The sequence below is a fragment of the Lemur catta genome, chromosome 6, assembly GCF_020740605.2.
Source record: "Lemur catta isolate mLemCat1 chromosome 6, mLemCat1.pri, whole genome shotgun sequence".
NCBI lineage: Eukaryota > Metazoa > Chordata > Mammalia > Primates > Lemuridae > Lemur > Lemur catta.
The window spans coordinates 19,952,601-19,975,309 of NC_059133.1; the positions used below are offsets into that span (position 1 = coordinate 19,952,601).

The 22,709-nt window shown below is 36.4% G+C and overlaps 1 protein-coding gene across 1 annotated transcript; it reads right to left on the reverse strand.

Annotated features, from left to right (window-relative positions):
• Positions 1-1,754: 1,754 nt before the first annotated feature.
• ACTR6 (actin related protein 6) lies at positions 1,755-22,285 on the reverse strand. The gene is made up of 11 exons (XM_045553155.1): positions 22,102-22,285; positions 19,434-19,551; positions 18,856-18,924; positions 17,867-17,990; positions 16,033-16,168; positions 15,888-15,944; positions 11,439-11,537; positions 11,268-11,346; positions 6,386-6,557; positions 4,882-5,020; positions 1,755-2,412 (listed from the first exon to the last, which is right to left on the reverse strand). The coding sequence occupies exons 1-11, from the start codon at positions 22,167-22,169 to the stop codon at positions 2,283-2,285; spliced, it is 1,191 nt and encodes a 396-aa protein (XP_045409111.1). The 5' UTR covers positions 22,170-22,285; the 3' UTR covers positions 1,755-2,282.
• Between the last annotated feature and the right edge of the window lie 424 nt (positions 22,286-22,709).

Below are 22,709 nucleotides of genomic sequence, written 5' to 3' on the forward strand. Positions count from 1 at the left end.
GATCAGTTTGCTATTTTGAGGCAATCACCATTGAATTCAAAAATTCAAAAATATTTTTCCAGGCCAGGAGTGGTGGCTCACGCCTGTAATCCTAGCACTTGGGAGGCTGAGGAGGGTGGATCGTTTGAGCTCAGGAGTTCGAGACCAGTCTGAGCAAGAGCGAGACCCCATCTCTACTAAAACAATAGAAAGAAATTATCTGGACAACTAAAAATATATAGAAAAAATAAGCCGGGCATGCTGGCACATGCCTGTAGTCCCAGCTACTCAGGAGGCTGAGGCAGTAGGATTGCTTGAGCCCAGAAGTTTGAGGTTGCTGTGAGCTAGGCTGATGCCATGGCACTCTAGCCTGGGCAACAGAGTGAGACTCTGTCTCAAAAAAAATATATATATATATATTTTTCCAAAATAATAGATCCCTTTAAATTATCGCCTCAGATGTTATTATTTACAGCTAATGTTAAAAGTTCTCTTTGAAGTCAAATATATTAAAACATTATCTATCTTTAGCAGTAAAATTTCAAAATTATGTGTTGAAATGATGGAAACTTTGAAGCTAATGATAAAGGATTAGGGTCTATGTTCATTAATTTCAGAAATGAATTTGTAGTGTCTCAAAACAGTACTATGAGAGCTAAATTGTATAGAAATTAGTTTACTATCATGAGCATGTGAAAACACACACACACACACACACACACACACACACACACGTCATTCTCAGCAGAATATAATAGGAGGTATCAGGCTGAGGCATGTTTGGGAAAGGCCAGCTTTGAGGAATGACCCAGTTACTCAAAGGAAAAACACCTGGTTGGTGATGATAGTATGCTGGCCCAGGATGAGGTCCCAACAAGCCAAGGAAAGCCTTTTAAATGAAGACTACCTCCAACTACATCACCTTGAAATTCTAGCATAGTTATTTACACTGGTTGCAAAAACTTTTTATGCCACCAGACCTTCTTGCTACACTGTCCACAGATTATATGCTAGTAACTGGGTATCATGTAAACACACATAAGTCACTTTGCAGCTCTGTAATGATAACCAGTCTAGGTGTAGCGAGGGCTGACCAGGCCCCAACCCAACACAATCCAAATATGACTGTAGTGGACAACTCTTTCACTCTGCTCAGTATCCATCATTTCACTTCAATTTTCCTTTGGGAAACTACCTTCTTTCACTCTAGGCCATCTGAGGAGGACTGTCAAAGCCCCTCAAGCCATGGGGTAGATGCATGATCCTAGTGAGGGTGAATAGACTGCTAAGAATTTGATTCATGAGCACAACAGAAGACAGAAAATATAGGAGCTGAGATATTTTGATGGCAGGGCTCAAGAAAGGCTGTCCCTAAATTTCTATAACTTAGATTCCTAAAGTTACCCTGGCTTTTCTCCTTTGTAAGGCTGCTGGTCCAGCTTTTTCTTAGATTTCACAAGCTATCCTCTGTCCTGCTGATAAATTTTGTTTTGCTGAAAGTAGCCCAAATGAGTTTCTATTGCTTGCAATTAAAAAAGCCTACCTGATCTATTCATTGATGTCACTGTCAACTGTTTCTTTAAATTGGAAATCTGGAGCCTTTAACACCTTCAAATGTTTACTATAGGTCATATAAAAGAGTTTTAAAACAAAACATTAACATGTGTATCAAGAGTTCTTGAAAAACCCTGAGTTAACTTCAAATTTCTTTTCATGCTAAAAACTAGTACAGTACTTATTTATGAGTAAAATAATACATTTCTGCCAACACAATATTAACAAAAAATACTTTATTAAATTCGCTTTAGTCTCCATCCTTTCAAACGTAGTCTAAGTAAAAAATAAACATTATACATGCATAAGATTAGTCTTTCCAACTTTAATATGTATAAATAAAAATTTTTAAATAAAATACTTAGTTCTAAGAGAGAGAAATCAATTCACCCCGAAAACACTTTAATTCCTAGTTATAGACACACAAAACTACCTTCTAAGGAAAACTGACCAGTGAAGAATTAAACTTAAAATGCATTCACTCTTTCATCTTCTAATGAAAAACAACCTACTATAAGCACTGTTATGGTAGTCTAGCTCCTAAATGAAAATATGGGCTGAGTTACATTTTACAGTAATAACCTAGCTAAGAAGCCTTTGAAAATTAGCAATGGATCAAAGGATTTACACAAACTCAAGGCTTTATCTTAGGATGAAAGGTAATACAGTTTCTTAACCTCTTTTAAAAGGAACTCTGAAATTAAACCTTTCAGTCATAACCAGTCAAGACTTTCATTCAGAATTGTTTCTTAAATATCAAATTTCTCTTCACAGACACTATGTCCATTTTCTTCATAATCTTCTCTTGTTACCACCATATCTTCAAAATCATCATTCTCTGATATCAATTTTCCACCTTCCCACGCATAAGTGATAGGGCTGAAAATAAAGGTAAAATAAATGAACCCAGATGATTTTACAGAACTGAAATGTCTGAAAACATTAATTAGTAACTAAAATATGGCAAGCTCTACCCAACGTAATTTAATAGAAAATCATTTAAGGTGTAAAAATAAGCATAAGTTTCACATAAGTAGAGCAAACTCAAAAGGAAAGGAACCTTGGTCACCACTACAAAATAGTAAATGTTCTTTTTCCCTTATGCCCTGAATTTATGGGCCCTCTGCTTCTAATGAAAAAACAAGAATATGAGCAAAAGATCAAAAGATGCTTAAACGGAAAAACACTGTCATAACTAAGTCTAAATTCTGTATGTGGCAAGGATATGTCATCTCATTAATCCTCAAAGCAATCCTTGAGGTAGTCATTGTAACTCCCATTTTATAGATTTGGAAAATGAGGTTCAGAGAGAACTAGGATTTAACCCAGAACTGTTTTCACAGTCTGTGCTTTTGCTGCTATACTTTGTTGCCTCTAATAAATGAAATATTTAGAAAACATAGTACATGATAAGAAATTACATGGTGGAACAGACAATAGGTGAAATTAGAGCAGATAAAACATTCAGTTTGGATTTGCTATGTACAACCAAGGTTACACTTTGTATTATGACTCAATTCTATTTCTACTGTTCCTCTACCCCAAATCACAGTTGCAAATCTGAAAAAGGTAAAGAAAAAAGTTAATGATTTCTTTATTGTATTTCCATTAACCTTTTATAAAAATAGATTTATATATAAATATACAAAAATTTATATATAAAAGCAGACATGCGATAAACTTTATTTGATAAATTTATTGAATAAAACAATAAACCCATTTCTGTAGATCCCTTGGCCTGTAATCTGTGCATGCAGGATAGAAATCTAATACACCTCATATTCTAAAGAGTATATAAACATTAATGCTGATAGAAATCATTCTAATATTTAATAATCATTTATACTTTTATCTGATAGCTATGAATGAATAAATGAAAGTGATACAGATGAGGGCCTTCTATTAACTGCTATTTTGAAAAATTCTACCTTAGCTTTAAAACAAAGCTCTAGAATTAAGAATTAGGTATATGGGGTATTGTTTGCAACTCTGCCACTCACACTAGGAGTGAGTTTTTTTTGTGTGGTACAGGGTCTCGTTCTGTTGCCCAGACTAGAGTGCAGTGATGTCATCATAGCTCATTGCAACCTCAAACTCCTGGGCTCAAGGGATCCTTCTGCCTCAGCCTCCTGAGTAGCTGGGAGTATGGATGCAAACCACCACACCCAGCTAATTTTTTTTTTCCGGTAGACACAGAGACTTACTACGTTGCCCATGCTGGTCTGGAACTCCTGGGCTCAAGCCATCCTCTTGCCTTGGCTTCCCAAACTGCTAGTATTATAGGCAAGAGCCATCACACCCAGTCAGGAGTGCATTTTTTGGACATGTATTCTGGTAAAAACTCCTGATTCAAGACAAGAGACTGGGTTTTAATCTGGTCACTATTAACTCTCCATAAGGTGATTGCCAGTCATGAGCCCACTTGTTTTTTTAATTACAAATTAAGAATGTTGAACAGGATAATCTGTAAATTCTTCTTATAATTTTGAAATTCCACCTTAGTTTTTTTTACCGCTAAAGTAGAAATGATATCTGCTTTTTCTCAAAACTGGGTATAATAGTTTTGAATTTTTAAAAAAAGAATAGGTAAATGTAAAAGTCGTTTCAAATATTCAGAATTTTTCAAAATTCCAAAAAACTTATGAATTGACATATCTTAATGGTTCAATTCTTAAATTTCTATTCTTGATAAAAACTTTCAAGAAATGACATCTCATAGGCCAGGCATGGTAGCTCATGCCTGTAGTCCTAGCACTCTGGGAGGCTGAGGTGGGAGGATTGCTTGAGCCCAGGAGTTGGAGACCAGCCTGAACAAGAGTGAGACCCTGTCTCTACTAAAAATAGAAAAAATTAGCTGGGCATGTTGGTGCACACCTAGAGTCCCAGCTACTGTGCAAGCTGAGGCAGGAGGAGCACTTGAGCCCAGGAGTTTGAGGTTGCTGCGAGCGAAGCTGACACGATGGCAACAGAGTGATACTCTGTCTCAAAAAAAAAAAAAAAAAAAAAAGATGTCTCAGACAAATCATATAGATAATAACCTGATTGCTTTACCTGTAAAAATCTCTTAGGAACAAGGACTGATTTACTATATAGAAGGGATCACATGTTAATTGAGCACCCATTATGTACCAAACACTATGGTTGGCACTTTACATACTTCCATCCCATTTAATTCACCAAAATGTAAGGTTTATCATTTCAATTTTTGAGACAGGGAAAATGAAGATCCAACTGGTGAAATAAACCTACCAACGTGGTAGAACCAGGCTTTAAACTCAAGCCTGCCTACAGACCACCTTTTCTACAAGATGAATTCCGTGTTTTATTCCTACATAAACCAACACTTACTTTTCAGGCAGCACAACAGAAACATCATAATCTGTTGGAGTGAGACATCGAACTTCTGAGTAAACCCGATCCCTAAATCCTGGGAAAAGGGAATTTCCTCCTGTTAAAACAATGTTCTTAAAAAAATGTGGCTGCATTTCTGTAAAAAAAAAAAAAGGAGAAAGGGAAGAAAAAAAGGTGTTAGAAAATCTTTTTACTTACTGCTCTGGAAAGACATGGAAGAGGTAAGAAGTAATTAGGCCAGCCTGGGTAACATAAGACACCCTGTCTCTCTCTACAAAAAATTTTAAAAATTAGCCAGGCATGGTGGCATATGCCTGTACTCCCAGCTACTCGGGAGGCTGAGGCAGGAGGATTGCTTGAGCCCAAGAGTTTGAGGTTGCTGTGAGCAAGGCTGATGCCACGGCACTCTAGCCCGGGCAACAGAGTGAGACTCTGTCTCAAAAAAAAAAGACAAACAAACAAACAAAAAAAGCCTACAAAGCACAACCAGGAAATCCGTCAGGAATTAACAGGTACTGGCCACCTACTGGTTCTGTTCACCAGAACAAGGGCAGAGTTCCCTTATATTGACATTGAGTCTCATGACATTAAAGCAGCATAGTACAAAATGTTGTATATATCACGACTGTAACTTTATATAAAATGTGAAATTAATACGAAAATAGTTGTGAAATAATTATGTTAAGGTGATAGCAATGTTACTTTTATATTTTTTTTTTTTTTTTTTTTTTTTGAGGCAGAGTCTTGCTCTGTTGCCCAGACTAGAGTGCCGTGGTGTCAGCCTAGCTCACAGCAATCTCAAACTCCTGGGCTCAGGCTATCCTTCTGCCTCAGCCTCCCGAGTAGCTGGGACTACAGACATGCGCCACCATGCCCGGCTCATTTTTTCTATATATATTCTTTAGCTGCTCAGATAATTTCTTTCTATTTTTAGTAGAGATAGGGTCTCACTCTTGCTCAGGCTGGTCTCGAACTCCTGACCTCGAGAGATCCTCCTGCCTCGGCCTCCCAGAGTGCTAGGATTACAGGCGAGAGCCACCGCGCCTGGCCATATAATTTTTTTTAAATGAGAGGAAAGTATACTGCATTGCTAGATTTTATGCAATGTCTAGACTTTTCCTGATGAACTAGGATGATACGATATAAAAGTACTTTTTAATGACTTTTCCTATACCAAATTTATAATTCAGGACAAATCAAGTAAGAGTTTTTTTTTGAGACAGGGGTCTCACTATGTTTTCCAGGCTGGTATCAAACGCCTAGGTTCAACTGATCCTCCCGCCTCAGCCTCCTGAGTAGCTGGGAGTACAGACACACATCACCATGCCCAGCATCAAGTAAGAATTATTTAAGTATATCATGGGATCTGAAAAGTCTCTTTCATTTAAAAGAGACTTGCCATTTGCCTGAAATTATTTAGAAGAAAGAGGGTTCACAGAGCATACGATTTTTTTTTAAATATCTTTATTCTTCAATATTTTAACTGTAATTATTTACATACCTTCAGGTAAGTTCTGAATTGAATAGACAATGGCTTCTGGAATTCCCATTTCTTGAATGCCTATATCTGAAGGATTAAAGAGTATTTCTGGAACAGCAAATCTCTCATTGGCCAGACGAAGAATTTGTTCCCCAGATTTATATTTTCCACTCAGCACCATCTCTTCCCTTGGCTTAAAGAAAAATAAGATTAAAAGTTTAAGTTACGTTATCTGCTCACATGACTAATAATAATTAGTAATGGCCAGGTATGGTGGCTCACGCCTATAATCATAGCACTCTGAGGGGCCAAGGCAGGAAGATCACTTGAGGTCAGGAGTTCGAGACTAGCCTGAGCAAGAGCAAGAGCAAGACACCATCTCTACTAAAAATAGAAAAAAATAGCCAGGCATGGTGGCGTGTGCCTGCAGTCTCAGCTACTTGGGAGGCTGAGGCAGGAGGATTGCTTGAGCCCATGAGTTTGAGGTTGCAGTGAGCTATGATTATGCCATTGCACTCTAGCCAAGGGCAACAGAGTAAGACTCTGTCTCAAAAAAAAAAAAAAAAGAATTAGCAATATGTAACACTAATATATTAACCATATATTCACAAGTGTCACCATTCCCAAAAGTTAGAAAAATTTGGCCTTCTCTCCTATTGTTAAAACCACACAAATAATTACTGCCTCTAATATGGCTAGTCCCCAAAAGATAATCTGGCAGCTTTATTCCACACATTTTAAAATAAAGAAAAGGAGGCCGGGCGCGGTGGCTCACGCCTGTAATCCTAGCTCTGGGAGGCCGAGGCGGTTGGATCGCTCGAGGTCAGGAGTTCGAGACCAGCCTGAGCAAGAGTGAGACCCCCATCTCTACAAAAAATAGAAAGAAATTATCTGGCCAACTAAAAATATATATACAAAAAAAATTAGCCGGGCATGGTGGCTCATGCCTGTAGTCCCAGCTACTCGGGAGGCTGAGGCAGTAGGATCGCTTAAGCCCAGGAGTCTGAGGTTGCTGTGAGCTAGGCTGATGCCACGGCACTCACTCGAGCTAGGCTGATGCCACGGCACTCACTCTAGCCCGGGCAACAAAGTGAGACTCTGTCTCAAAAAAATAAAATAAAATAAAGAAAAGGAGAACAGAAAAGAGGGAACTTCGTAATCTACCTATAATCGTACTGATTGCAATTTCTAGAGAACAAAGAACATACTGTAAGCAAAAAACATTTGCTCTGTTTTGTGTTCCTACCATTATCTATCTACTTTTACTCCACCACTTCAGGTGTTTATCTCTCCCCTACTTCAGGCATTTACTAGACATGTTGTTCTATTAGGATTTCTCCTTTCCCTTGTGCAAAAAGCCTACATCTTTAAATTTCTTTACTAGTCATTCAAACTCTATTCAAAATTAGTTGGCAAATTTTAAATACATAGTCTTTACCCTTGAAATTATTTTATAATGCCAACTTTGTATGAGGACTATGTATAACAAACACAAACTTTGAACAACCATGGCTCATATTCTCTTGTTATTTATTTTCTGCTAACCCACTCATTCTGTGATGAACGGGCCAGAAATAATAATCTCCTTCCATCATATTCTACATCATTAAAATAACTGTTCCTCTCAGTGTTACAAAGAATCATCAGCTCATCTAGATTCAGTTAAAGACATTCATTTCATTTGATTTATACCTGCAGTTTCCTTAATGAAAGCAGCCATCTCCTCTATTCAGATTTAAGCTTCCTCAGAGAGGTTTTTTTCTGACTTCCAAATAAAAGGACCCTTCACTATTCTCTACTATCACCCTGTATTAGCCTTCTTAGCCTACAGTGTTCAACATCACATATCCACTACCTAATAGAGTACCTGGTACATGGTAGGTATTCAATAAATTCTTGAATAATGGCATGCGAGCCAACAGCATGCCATTCATTGTATTAGGCATATTATATATATTACCTCAGTGAACTCTCACATAACCCTATAAGATATGCATATTTTCCTTTTATTGAGTATGCAATCAGGCTCTTCAAGGTTACAACTTGTTCAAGGTCATTCATATAAAAACCCAAAGCACATACAAAATATTCCTTCCACTACGTTGCCACTCTTAACCTGGATATGAATGATTAGATTTCTATCATTTGGGAATTCCACGCTCAAAACGTTATTTGTAAATAAAAACTATCCTGAAAATTACACAATATTCATAATATTCTAGGGAGAACAGAAAACTATATATCACTTTTAACCCAATTAAACTATTGTTATAGTAACAAAGAGATTATTCCTCACAGAGGTATTCTTCCTTCTCAGGCAGAATGGAAAATTTTTCCTTTAAATTTACACATTCATTTAAATTCCAGCCATTTTGAGTGTTGACATAATAAGCAGGAGGATGGATCTCTTGAGGCCTATGAGACCAGCCTGTAAAACACAGTGAGACACTCATCGCTACAAAAAAAAATTGTTTTTTAAATTAAAAATTTTAAGAATTTAAAATTTAAAATTAGCTAGGCACAGTGGTACGTGCCTGTAGTCCTAACTACTAGGGAGGCTGAGGTGGGAGATCACTTGAGCCCAGGAGTTCAAGGCCGCAGTGAGTATGGACTGTGCCACTGGACTCCAGCCTGGGCTACAGGGTAAGAACCTCTCTCTTAAAAACATTATAACAATAACCTGAGACAGATGCAGACTTGGAGAAATTCAGTTGACAAAACATTGGATGTTATCTAATAGCCCTGATTGACAGAAGAGGATCATGTGACTTATCTGGATCAAATATCTAACTAGGGGAGAGAGCCATAACTAGATATCCTTGCTGAATGTTAGCACTAAAGCCATTAATCGTTAATATGTAACCCGGTACAACAAGTTGTTTCTGTTTTTAAGAGTATATTTCCAAAAAGAGTTTTGTTTTAGACATAGATAAATGAAGGAATTTATAAGGGCTGCTGGGAGCTGGTATTTTAGTCAATGTAGGCTACGATTACTGCATGGCCCTCATACAGTTAGTTCTGGAACCATTAAAGAAAGGATCTGTTTGTATCATAACGGCTCTGCAGAAAGTGGTAATCATTAACAACAAGGGCAATTTTATCAATTTAGGGTCAGCCAAATGCATTACACTTGAGTGGGCTTCCTCTTTCTGATAAGAGATAAACTGGAATTTCTATCAGTTGTAATCACTAATGAATTATAGACCTTACTTTTATTATTATCATTACTATCATTAGCACTAGAAAAGCAAGGTTGCAACTTTTTCGCAAACATTTAAAAAAATTCTTGAATAAACTATCAAATTCCACCCCTCCACACCTTTTTTTTCTTCTTTTTTCTCGCTTTGTTGCCCAGGCTGGTATATAGGGTCACAGTCATAGCTCACTGCCACCTTGCACTCCTGGGCCCAAGGGATCCTCCTGCCTCGGCCTCCTGAGTAGCTGGGACTACAGGCACACACCACCTCACCCGGCTAATTTTCAAAACAACTTTTTTGTGGAGACAGGGTCTCACTATGTTGCCCAGCCTGATCTTGCACTCCTGGGCTCAAGCAATCCTCCCACCTCAGCTTCCCGAAGTGCTGGGATTACAGGCAGTGAGCCACCTCTCCCAGCCTTAATGCAACATGACAGATAAATTGTCATTCCCCTTTTTAACTTGGTGTTTCATCATTCACACACGTAGTTCATACTTTTACTTCATACTTATGTATACCTAAATAACAAATATTATTCTGCAAAGACTGAAAGTGTACATAGCTTTCTAAAACTTGCTTTTCTATTAAACATCAGATTTCTAAGATTTACCCACGTTCATCATGTAGCTCTACTTCATTTTTACTACTGATTATTTTATAATATGAATGTATTAAAAATTATTTATTATCTCTTCACTAGTGGATATTTAGGCCGTTCACAATTTTTGACTGTTTTAAAGTATACTGCAATGAATATTGGCATAAATGTGCTTATGTTTCTGACCAAAGATTTTTGACTTCCCAGCAGTCCTCATCAAGCTGGAAAGTAGAAGGGCAAACTTCACATTTACCCAAACACAGAAATGATTTTATCTGAGCTAATCAAAGATAAGGACAAATTATTTTGACATCCAAGACAAAGTGCTTCTCAACACTTTGAAAGTGCACTGGAATTTGTCCTTTTCAACTACAATCCTATCATGTCAGACCAAACAGGAGTAAAGTTCGGCCCTGGGTCAGCTATGTTAATAATTTTCACAATAGGAAAATAACCAATTTCTAACTGGATTTAAACTAATTCTTCCATAAACAGAAATGGATTAAACATAATACAGGTAATGACACTGTTTATCTTCAGATTTGTTCCATGTCCTCTAAATTGGCTGATAGTTCTTTTTCTAAATAAATTTAGTGAGACATTTATTAATCAAATATCACTTGTCCCTGGTGAAATGGCCACCAAGAAGGAAGTCATCAACTCACAAAGGCCCTGACAGTACCAGCTGGACCTGAAAAACTGCTTTTCAAATTTGACTGAGGTGGTCATTTGAAGAAATATCCTTCCTTAATATTTTTTTTTTTTTGAGACAGGTCTTGCTCTGTTGCCCGGGCTAGAGTGCCGTGGCGTCAGCCTAGCTCACAGCAACCTCAAACTCTTGGGCTCAAGCAATCCTTCTGCCTCAGCCTCCTGAGTAGCTGGGACTACAGGCATGCGCCACCATGCCCGGCTAATTTTTTCTATATATTTTTAGTGGTCCAGATAATTTCTTTCTATTTTTAGTAGAGACGGGATCTCGCTCTTGCTCAGGCTCATCTCAAACTCCTGACCTCAAGCGCTCCTCCCATCTCAGCCTCTCAGAGTGCTAGGATTACAGGCATGAGCCACCACGCCTGGCCTATCCTTCCTTAATGATTTTTAAAATTACCTTACAAAAGCCCTTCTTAATGGTACTGAAGTCAGGCAGAACATAGTCTATCATTACTGTATTTTCTTCTCCTTTCAATCTGAAAAACAAAATAGGGACTTATGAAATATTTTAATTATGTATTAATATCCTCCAAGAATAACTTTCCTATTAGATTACAATTATACTTACTTTGCAATATCCATATCTCTATAAAAATCCTGAGACACATAGCATACATCTTCTTTAACTTGATTAATCACATGTGTTTCATCCATAACGTGGAGCTGCCTAATGGAATAAAAGTTGTAAAATTTGAAATGGAAAAATTTAAATATAACTTATAATTATCATTTCAAATATTTTTTATGGAATTAAATTTTCAGGTAGCTGATTTTTTTGAAATCTTAAATTCTTTTTTTTTTTTTTTGAGACAGTCTCACTCCATTGCCCGGGCTAGAGTGCCGTGGCGTCAGCCTAGCTCACAGCAACCTCAAACTCCTGGGCTCAAGCGATCCTCCTGCCTCAGCCTCCTGAGTAGCTAGGACTACAGGCATGCGCCACCATGCCCGGCTAATTTTTCTATATATAGTTTTAGCTGTCCATATAATTTCTTTCTATTTTTAGTAGAGACGGTGTCTCGCTCTTGCTCAGGCTGGTCTCGAACTACTGAGCTCAAACAATCCACCTGCCTCAGCCTCCCAGAGTGCTAGGATTACAGGCGTGAGCCACCGCGCCTGGCTAAGTGGTAATGTTTATCAACTAAAAAGCAAACTTCCTCCCCCAACCATTCTTAATAGAATCTTATTAAAATGCCTCAACTTTTTACACTTTCTTTTCTGATTACAGAAATATTAAGTCAGCACACAGTACCTAGTGCACAAAAGCTATTTAATAAATATTTGATATGAGTGAATCAAAGAAAATACAGGCTTAATATAGAAATAAAGATGTTTAGAAAACAAAAATGCATGGTGGCTCACGCCTGTAATCCTAGCACTCTGGGAGGCCGATGTGGGAGGATCACTTGAGGTCTGGAGTTCGAGACCAGCCTGAGCAAGAGCAAGACCCCCGTCTCTACTAAAAATAGAAAGAAATTATCTGGATCACTAAAAATATATAGAAAATATTAGCCAGGCATGGTGGCGCATGGCTGTAATCCCAGCTACTCGGGAGGCTGAGGCAGGAGGATCACTTGAGCCCGGGAGTTTGAGGTTGCTGTGAGCTAGGCTGACACCACGGCACTCACTATAGCCTGGGCAACAAAGTGAGACTCTGTCTCAATCAATCAATCAATCAATCAATAAATAAATAAATAAAAAACAAAAATGCAAGGTTATTTCCCTTGAAGACTTTTTTGTGTATACAGATTTTATTATACACTACATGTTTATTTTTTATGTTTTAAACCAGACCTTATCCAATAACATTTTCTTAAGCTCTTATTGTTTACAAATGATTTTAACTACCCTGTAATAGTTAATTAGATGGCTCTATTAAAATGTATTTATTAAAGTTCCTAATGTTGGAAGTTTAGATCAGAAAGGAAAGATACTTGTGTGTTTATTAACATGGACTTTGGAGTCAAAGACCTAGGTTTGAAACATAACTTGGTAGCCAAGTTACTTTACCTCTTTGGGACTCAATCTCTTCGACTCAAAGAAGTTAAGAAGACCAACTACTTAGCAGAGCTATAAGAAGTAAATGATTCTAATAATACATGTAAAGTGTTTAGCATAGTCCCTGCACTCAATAAATAAAAAACATTATTGCTCCCATCTTTTTGCTTTTGTACAAGTATCACTATATGTTATATTTAGTCCCTCTTATATGGACTGTTGTACAAATGAGAAGAAAATATACTAATTCAATTATGACAATTCTAAAGTATCAAGGATTGGAAGAGCCATCCCAACTTCAGAAATTAAAGTAGGAAAAAAGTACAACTCAGAATTGATAAAATATAGGTTATTTTTACCTATATGTCTACTTCATTACTTATTCATATTCTGAAACACAGAATATCTAATAACTTTAGCCTTTTGATATATTGTCAAATATTTACTAGAAAAGTTATTTCAAGGTATGCTGTGATCAGCAGTCAATAAGAGTGACCATATAATAAATCTACAACACCATCTTTTGAAAAAACTTCTATTAATTTACATTGTAACAATAGTATTTTAATTGGTATTTTCTCTTTTGGGAAGTAAGTGCCATGAGGAAGAAGAATTTTTGTCTGTTTTGTTCAGTCATGTATCCCAAGATCCTAAATAAATGCTCAATAAGTATTTGCTGAATTGAATCTGTGATTACTACATGAGTTAGTATTTTTTATGTCTGAGAGTTCTCCATCTGTATCCTTTGACTGTATGTAACTCCCTAAGAATTATCTATTTGTGCCAAGTGGCCATTATTTTTTCTGAGAATCACTTAAACATTTTATACTAGAATAGTGTTTTTGTAATGGATTAATAAGCACTTTTAATATATTAAAGATGTTAAAGATAACAACTGTATAGCATATATGTTTCAATTTATTTCTCAGGTTAAACAAAGCCTTAGTTTTGTTTACAGAGGCTTTTGATATAAATAAAGTTAAAAATTTTATGTAGCTAAAACATAAAAGCTTTTATAGCAAAACAAAATGACTATAATCAACAATAAGTTAGGGTATACTTTAAAATAACTATAAGAGTGGAACTGGAATGTTCCAACACAAAGAAATGTTAAATGCCTGAGGTGATGGATACCTCAATTACCCTGATTTGATTAATTCACATTGTTTCCCTGAATCAAAATATCACATATACCCTATGAAGATATATAACTACTATGTACCCACAATAATTTAAAATATTTAAAACAAAAAATTAAAGGTGCCAAAATCTGTCAAACTACTGTAAAACCTATAAAACTACTATTAAGAGTCAGTAGTTTTCTAGATTGGAAGAGGACACAATCAGGATTAGGGTGCTGGTAGTACTCTGCTTCAACTGTGTTCTCGTCACATAAGTGAGTTTACTTTTTGAAAATTCATTGAGTTGTACACTCATGATTTGTGTATCTTTCTGTATGTTTTACTTAAGTAAAAAAAAAATTTTTAAGAAGTTCTATGTAGGAAAATGTATCTTTTGCTATTTCTTCCATTATTTTTATGCTTAACAACTCAGTTAAGTATTTTTTATTATGGTTTCATTTTTATATTTGTCTTAAATACATTTGAACTTTAGTGTATGAGGCAAAATAAAATTTTAACTTTTCTCCAGTCAACTTTCCCTGTATCCTTTCCTGAATAATTAATCCCCTAATTGGTTTTTGATGCTTTCTTTAGCAAAGAATACTTTTTGTTCCTTACATAGTTGATTCAAGATTATTCAGTCTCATTGAATAATTGACACATAATAATTGAACATATTTATGGGGTACACAGTGATGTTCTGATACAGATAATTTATAGTGATCAGATCAGGGTAATTAGAATATCCATCATCTCAAACATTTATCATTTCTTTGTGTTAAAGACTATTCAATATCCTCATTCTAGCTATTTGAAACTGTAATATTCTTGAAATAACAAAAATATAGAGATAGAAAGCAGATTAGTGGTTGCCATGGGAAAAGGACAGAGTTGGGGGGCAAATATAAAGGAGTAGTACAAAGGAGTTGCTTCGTGGTGATGGAATAATTTTGTGTCTTTATTGTGGTGGTGATTACACAAATCTATACACAGGATAAAAAGTACACAGAACTGTGCATATACCCACACAAATGAATGCATGTAAAATATGGTAAAAATTGAATATGATCTGTAGTCTAGTTAACAGTATTGTATCAATGTCAATTTCATGGTTTTGATGACGTACTACAGTTATATAAGATGTCATTAAGGGTACACAGGACTGTATGTACTATTCTTGCAATTTCCCAAGCCTATAATTATTTATATATTTATATTTATAAAGAAAATGTTTTTTAAGTACTAAGGCTAGAGGGGATGGGGACTCTCAGGCGATGGCTAAGGGCAGTAGGTTTCCTTTTTTAATGAACTGTTCTAAAATTGATTGTAGTGATGGAGGTATTTACTAACAGATACTTTAAATGAGTGAATTATATGGTATGTGAATTATATCTCAATAAATCTGTTACAAAAGCAACGGTACATCTGACAGGAAAAAGGAGAGAGAAAAAGTAGAAGGCAATATAGATCTACTTATTTTCTCATATAACATATAGGTAGGGGAGCAGAGAGATACTGACATTATCATACCATCCAAAGTTAAAGTAGCAAGAAATTGAGATTTAAGAATTTTACTTATGTTTTTGAACACAATAAAACTAAAAACAGTAGCACATATTATCATGTTCATGCACAACATTTACAATTTTAAAATATTATTTGTAATGTATTAAACTCCCTAGAATTTAGCAATATCTTTTTGGTGGACACTACCATTTTATATGCTAGAAAGCTTTCCAGTCTGAACATCATTAGTGTTTACATATGTGATATAGCTTTTTAAGCAATAATACAGAAATGACACCTATGATTACAACTAAAGGTAAGAAATAATTTTAAATTACTTTAAAAAGTTCATCCTCAGAGTTTCATCCTCCCAAAGATTCAAACCTAAGTATTACCTGTAAGATATGATCTCCTTTAGATGATTGGTTAAGAGTTTTCCTCCAACATTTATCCTAAAAGAGAAGAATTCACATTTGGTTCAGTTATCACATATTTCATTGTTTCATCCTAGAAATAACATAAAAATTAAATGCAACTCACCGAATAATTGCTTCTTTTTTCTTTTTACTTCTACAATAAGGAACAATATGTGTAAAGGAATATCCACTATCTACAATGATACAGCATAATTCAGAAGGATTATCTCGGAAATACCTATGTGCACTGAGAGCCCCAGCTATTACAAAAAGATAAAGAAAAAAATGAACATATTCAATAAAAGTATAACATTAATTTAAAACAATAACAAACATAGAAAACTAAGGCAAGCACAAAGACAAGTTTCCCTTTCATTATTAAAAAAATGTTGGCTGGTTCAAAAGTAATGAGTTATCTCACTTGATTGTTCACAGTCAGTTACAGATTGAACTCCTTGTTCTACTCTTTTCCCATTTCTCACTACTGCACTTGGCTAGTCTAAAAAAATTTTTTAAAAAGGTTAATTTATAATAATATTCATAACTGTCAAAAGATCTTTATAGGCTGGACGTGGTGGCTCACACTTATAATTCTAACACTGGGAGGCTGAGGCAGGAGGATTGCTTGAGGCCAGGAGTTTCAGACTAGCCGAGCAAGAATGAAACCTCCCCATCTCTACAAAAAATAGAAAAATTAGTCAGGCATGGTGGCATGTGCCCATAGTCTCAGGTACTCAAGAGGCTGAGGCAGGAGTATCATTTGAGCCCAGGAGTTTGAGGTTGCAGTGAGCTATGATGATGCCACTGCACTCTAGCCCCAGTGACAGAGTGAGACCCTGTCTCCAAAAAAAAAAGGTAGTTATCTACCTTCTGCTTTGTAGCATTTGTAATGTTTAAACTTTAAAACATCACACTTATGTGGTAAATGTAATAAAAAGAAAAATTTGTGATCAGTTTTTAAAGATAAATATTCATAGCTTATAATAATTATTACAACAGTAGCTATTTTTTACTGAGCTTTTATTATTACATGCTGGGCTCTATTCTAAACTCTATTTAATTAGAGTGTGTGTTAATACAACAATCTCATTTTATAGCTGAGGAACCTGAAGCATAGAGAAATTAAGCAATGCACCCAAAGTCACACAATTACAAAGTACCAGAGCCAGGATTCAAACCTAGGCATTATGGCTTTAGAGCAGGATTTCTCAGTCCTGGAACTATTGACATTGTGGGTTAGATGACTCCTTGTTGTTAGGGACCTTCCTGTGCATGGCAGGACATTTAGCAACATCTTGGCCTCTACATAATAGGTTCCAGTAGCACCCTCCCAGTTATGACAACCAAAAATGTCTCCAGACATTGCCACATGTCCACTGGGGAGCAAAAAACACCCTTAATTGAAAACACTTCTAGAGATTGTGCTCTTGACCATTACAGGACACTGCTGCTTATAGAGACTTAAATTCTTCAAGCTAAATATTTAAATGCTTCCATTGTATACAATCATATAATGTAATCTTAACCTGTAATAAACTTGCTTCTATGTGGTATTTACAGATTGTTTTCTCTCACATTGGCAGCCTGAGCTATTAACATTATTTAAAACAATAATGATAATAGCAAACATATCAATGAAAAGATAACGACCTCAGAATAATCTTTCAGAGATTAGAAATATGTGGCTAGTAGCTTCACTTTGGGGAAATATCGTATTCGTAAAAAGCTAAATTGAGAGAGGTCTGACTATATAATCTCTAAGGGTCCACCTAGTTTTAAAATTACGAGTTTTTTCCTTCAATAAAGATGACTCACAAAGAATAAAAAAATCTAACTTTTATTTCCTTCAGACCTAAAGAATGCCACCTAGTATGCTGAGATGTTAAGAGTTCCTTTACCCTATTCCCTATTCATATCTATGTTCATGTAACTCAATTTTAAGGAAAACTTTAACTCACCATTTACTCTTAATACTGCTTGGAACTGGTATTCTTCGAATAGAATTTCATTCATTGATTCTTGAATTGAAGTGAAGTTAAAATATGGTTCTGTGATAATAATATTAGTATCCAAAAAATCAACCTATGGGAGAAAAAAATTCCAAAAAGTTTTGTAATTTGTAGTGATAATTATCAATACTTATATTATAAATAAAACTATTTAATCTTCACAATAATTCTAAGGAGATAAGTCTTATTATTATCCTCACTTAACAAACAAGCAAACCAAGGCATAAGTTGAATAAGTTACCAAGGTTCATATACCTACTTAGTAACATAGCTAGGATTTGAACCCAGGGTGTCTGGTTACAGAATTCATGCACTTAACTACTATGCAATTTTACCTCTCTCTTAAGGTAACATTAATGAAATGTTACTGTCTAATTGCTTAAAGACAATTATGCAAAAGTAATGAATAATATAACTACAAGTATTGGGGCTGTTATTAAGTTTTTAATAGGAAAAGGGCAAAAGCTTCAAGATAACTCAAATTTACATAATTCTCTCCCACACAGTCTTGAGAAGTATTAAAAACTTGAACAATTTCTCAGTATACTTATGGTCACATTATAGACACTAAAAGCACAAAATTTTCTTGTAATATTCACACTTTTAGATATGTAGGCAAAAATATTTTATTGCAAACATTAAAATGATACAGTCAATTGGTCTAATAATAGTAGAAATGTGAAATAAAATTTTAATCTTGAGTTTCTAGACTATCTAGATTATCTTTACTCAACCTCCACTTCAACATGGAAATTCTATTCACTTGAATTTTTAAAATATTTAGAAAATCAAAGCTAGGGAAAGCTATAATTTAAAAGGTGATTGAAATATGTACTAAAAACATGATCATAAGTTTATAATTCTTAAAATGTAAGTTCTAATTTTTTATTCAGATAAGACAGGGAAATACAATTTGAATACACACTCTAATTTGTTACCTGATACATTTCTTTTCCAAAAAGGTAATCCCAAACTTGTCTTTGAACATCCCAATTCACCAAGTAGCCCTAAAAAATATTTTCATAAATTTAATTATCAAGAATATTTGAAAATCTTAAAAAATCAGAATAATATATTTTAAATCACTGGTTTCTATCTCTTTATGGTTACCTTCTCCAGTCTAATGATGCATGAATTTCAAACCAATTATACTGGTATGTTTTTCTCCTTTTAAAAGTTCAAAAAGTTATAAATAATAACTAAAATGTCAAGGGTTCAAAAGACACACCAATATATAGAGATGCTTCTCTAAACTTATTTTCTTAAATTAATGTGTGTACATCACTTAGATTTAACAAAGTAAAATTCAGTACTCACAGTCTGTCTAAACCATGGTCATTTGTTTTTACCAAAACAATTTTTGATTTTAATTAGATCTTAGTTAAAAATTTCGAAGTCACCTTTTCTTAGAGATCTAAAAATATTTCATACATACACACACAGCCTTATACACACAATAAAAGACTACCTTTAAATTTAGGTCTACAATGCTATAAATGATACATAATTGTATTACCTTTTGAAAAGGAAGGATGTAAAAGAGTCCAGAAGGGTCTTTTATTTCATCTATCTGGTTAGCCGTAAAAGTTTTAAGACGTGCCGTTTTTGACCTGAACTGACAGTTAGGAATGACCCTAGAAACAAACAAATAATAGCCTCAAGAAATCCTTACAGGTGAGTATTGGTTCTTTGATGAGATCCAGGGCTTTGGTAAAGGTCCTAGTCTTTCTTGCTTTAATGCAGAAATTCTTAACACCTAATTCCAGTAAAAGATTCACAAGTTCTGACTGGCGCGGTGGCTCATGCCTGTAATCCTAGCACTCTGGCAGGCAGAGGTGGGTGGACCCTTTTAGCTCAGGAGTTCAAGACCAGCCTGAGCAAGAGCGAGACACCGTCTCTATTAAAAATAGAAAGAAAGTAGCTGAACAACTAAAAATATATAGAAAAAATTAACTGGGCATGGTGGCACATGCCTGTAGTCCCAGCTATTAGGGAGGCTGAGGCAGGAGAATTGCTTGAGCCCAGGAGTTTGAGGTTGCTGTGAGCTAGGCTGACGCCACGGCACTCTAGCCTAGGCAACAGAGACTCTTGTCTCAAAAAAAATAAATAAATAAAATAAATAAATAACTAAAATAAAAATAAAAGATTGACAAGTTCAAAGTTCTAGCCATAAAATTAAGTTTCCATGAAAGCAAAGATTTTCAATAAGCAAGACGCTACAGGGTATAGATGTAGTAACTATTTTTTTTTTTTTTTTTTTGAGACAGTCTCGCCCTGTTGCCTGGGCTAGAGTGAGTGCCGTGGCATCAGCCTAGCTCACAGCAACCTCAAACTCCTGGGCTCAAGCGATCCTACTGCCTCAGTCTCCTGAGTAGCTGGGACTACAGGTATATACCACCATGCCCAGCTAATTTTTTTCTATATATATTTTTAGTTGGCCAGATAATTTCTTTCTATTTTTAGTAGAGACAGGGGTCTCACTCTTGCTCAGGCTGGTCTCCAACTTCTGACCTCGAGCAATCCACCCCCCCTTGGCCTCCCAGAGTGCTAGGATTACAGGCGTGAGCCACCGCGCCCGGCCTATTTTTAAATATGGTTGTTGCCCACCATGAGTTTACAATCTGTTAGGAAGACAAACTAGAGCCATTACCAATCATACACACATGTATGCATACAAATATATATAATGATGATATGGAGATAATAACTGTAAAAATGTTTTGTGCTTGCCTATTGCAGTTACTATACTGTCAGCATTTTCTCTACATGTTTAATTATTATTTTAAGACATAATTGTAAGAAGCTGCATTATTGTCATTCTCATGGTTATATCATAATGTATTTAGTCAATCTACTATTGTTGATTATTTAGCTTGCTTGCCATTTTTTTGCTACTTGTACACAAAGTCTATGAATAATACAGAGTATCCTTGTACTTGCTCTTGTCAAATACAGTACTTCTAATTAATTCCCTAGGTAAGTGATAATAGAATTGCTGTGTCAAACGTTATGAACAATGATACACATTGGCAAAATGTTTTCCAGAATGTAACAATTTACATTCCTACTCAGTTGGATTTCCCTATTTAAAAAGAAATGAGGGCTGGACGGGGTGGCTCATGACTGTAATCCTAACACTTTGGGAGATCAAGGCGGGAGGACACTTGAGCCCAGGAGTTCAAGACCAGCCTAAGCAAGAGCGAGACACAGTCGCTACAAAAAATAGAATAATTAGCCAGGTGTGGTGGCGCGTGACTGTAATCCCAGCTACTTGGGAGGCTGAGGCAGCAGGATGGCTTGAGCCCACGAGTTTAGGGTTGCAGTGAGCTATGATAACACCGCTGTACTCTAGCCCGGCAACAGAGAGAGACTCTGTCTCCGGGGAGGAAAAAAAAAGAAATGAATGAAAGAAAAGAGTGTAAAAAAAAAAAAAAGCTTCTGAATTTGACAGAGGAAAGGCATGTCTTTAAGTTTGCGTATTTACTCAAACATATATTTTATGACTACTATGAATGCCATTATGGTATTTCTGTACTGTTCTGTTTTTGAGACAGGGTCTCTCTGTCGCCCAGGCTAGAGTGCAGTGACCGGATCATAGCTTACTGCAGTTTGAAACTCCTGGGCTCAAGCGATCCTCCTGCCGCAGCTTCCCGAGTAGCTGGGACTACAGGAGGGCGCTACCAAGCCCGACTGCATTTCTATTTAACTGACCTTATCAACTAGGTCAGCCAGTGGACCAAACCCTTCAAAGTCTCCAGACTCTAAGACAGTGCTTTTTAGACTTCTCTGGGACCTGAAACCCTTTGAGGATCTGATTATACCTATACAATCGTGTGCCCAGGAAAAAGCACATACACCCAAAATGTTGCCCACAATTTCTGAATATTCAGGAACTTTGTCTACAGACCCTTCTTTCAGGAACGCATCTCTCGAAGCCTATTTTCCTTGTCTACTTCCTGATACAAAACGAAACATACATTCCCCTTCCCGGGCCGCGCAGCCCAAAAGTAAAACCAAAATCAATTCCAGTTCAAAGCATCACAACCACCCACCCGGCTCCAACCAGAGCATCCCTCTGGCTCAAGTTAGGGCCGGGCAGGGGCGTCTTTGGTTCACAGATACCCAGAGATGAAACGTAGCACTAGACGTGCCTGTCTTATCCCTTGGAGAAAGCAAACACTTACGAGACATTTTCGTGGCTGTAACCGATTTTTGCGTTGTAGGCTCCGTTATCCAGCACTAGGGTCGTCATTTCAGCACCGACCCCACGGCAGCTGCCTGCCTTTTCCTTTCCGACCCTTCTGCTCAGGCTTCTTCCCGCGCTCTATGGTTTTCTGGGCGGAGCGTTGGGACGCGTTTCCGGTCACCATAGCAACGGAGGACGCCGGAAATCAGAGACTGCCGAACGGTCTTTAGCATCAGCGGACATCCACTGTGCTTCCAAGGCTAACCTGTTTACGTGGTGGCGAAATTCGCCGGCTAAGTGCTTTCTAGCCCATTTAGTATTTGCTCTTATCTGCGTAAATTGACTTGCGCTTGCAAGTTTTTCTAACCCCTGTAGCGAACCGGCTGCGTGTCTGGGTGTGTGTGTGTGTCCTCCAATAGTATTGTTCAGTTACATTTCTTGGAGAATAAAGTGCAAAACTATTCGCAGCATGAAATTGGATATGAGGTCTCCCCAGCCTCATTCCCTGCCACTCCCTATCCGACCGTAGGATCCACCCGCCCTGAACGTCTTATATGCTGTTCTGTCAATTGCCTTGCTCGTTTCCTCACGTTCATACTCTCCTTC

Coding starts and splice junctions, on each gene's coding strand:
- ACTR6 (XM_045553155.1), bottom strand. CDS start 22,169: ATGACGACCCTAGTGCTGGATAACGGAGCCTACAACGCAAAAATCGGT. Junction 6,558..11,267: donor TTAAGAAGGGCTTTTGTAAG/GTAATTTTAAAA, acceptor TTTTTCTTTAAG/CCAAGGGAAGAGATGGTGCT. Junction 2,413..4,881: donor TCTGTTGTGCTGCCTGAAAA/GTAAGTGTTGGT, acceptor CTTTATTTTCAG/CCCTATCACTTATGCGTGGG.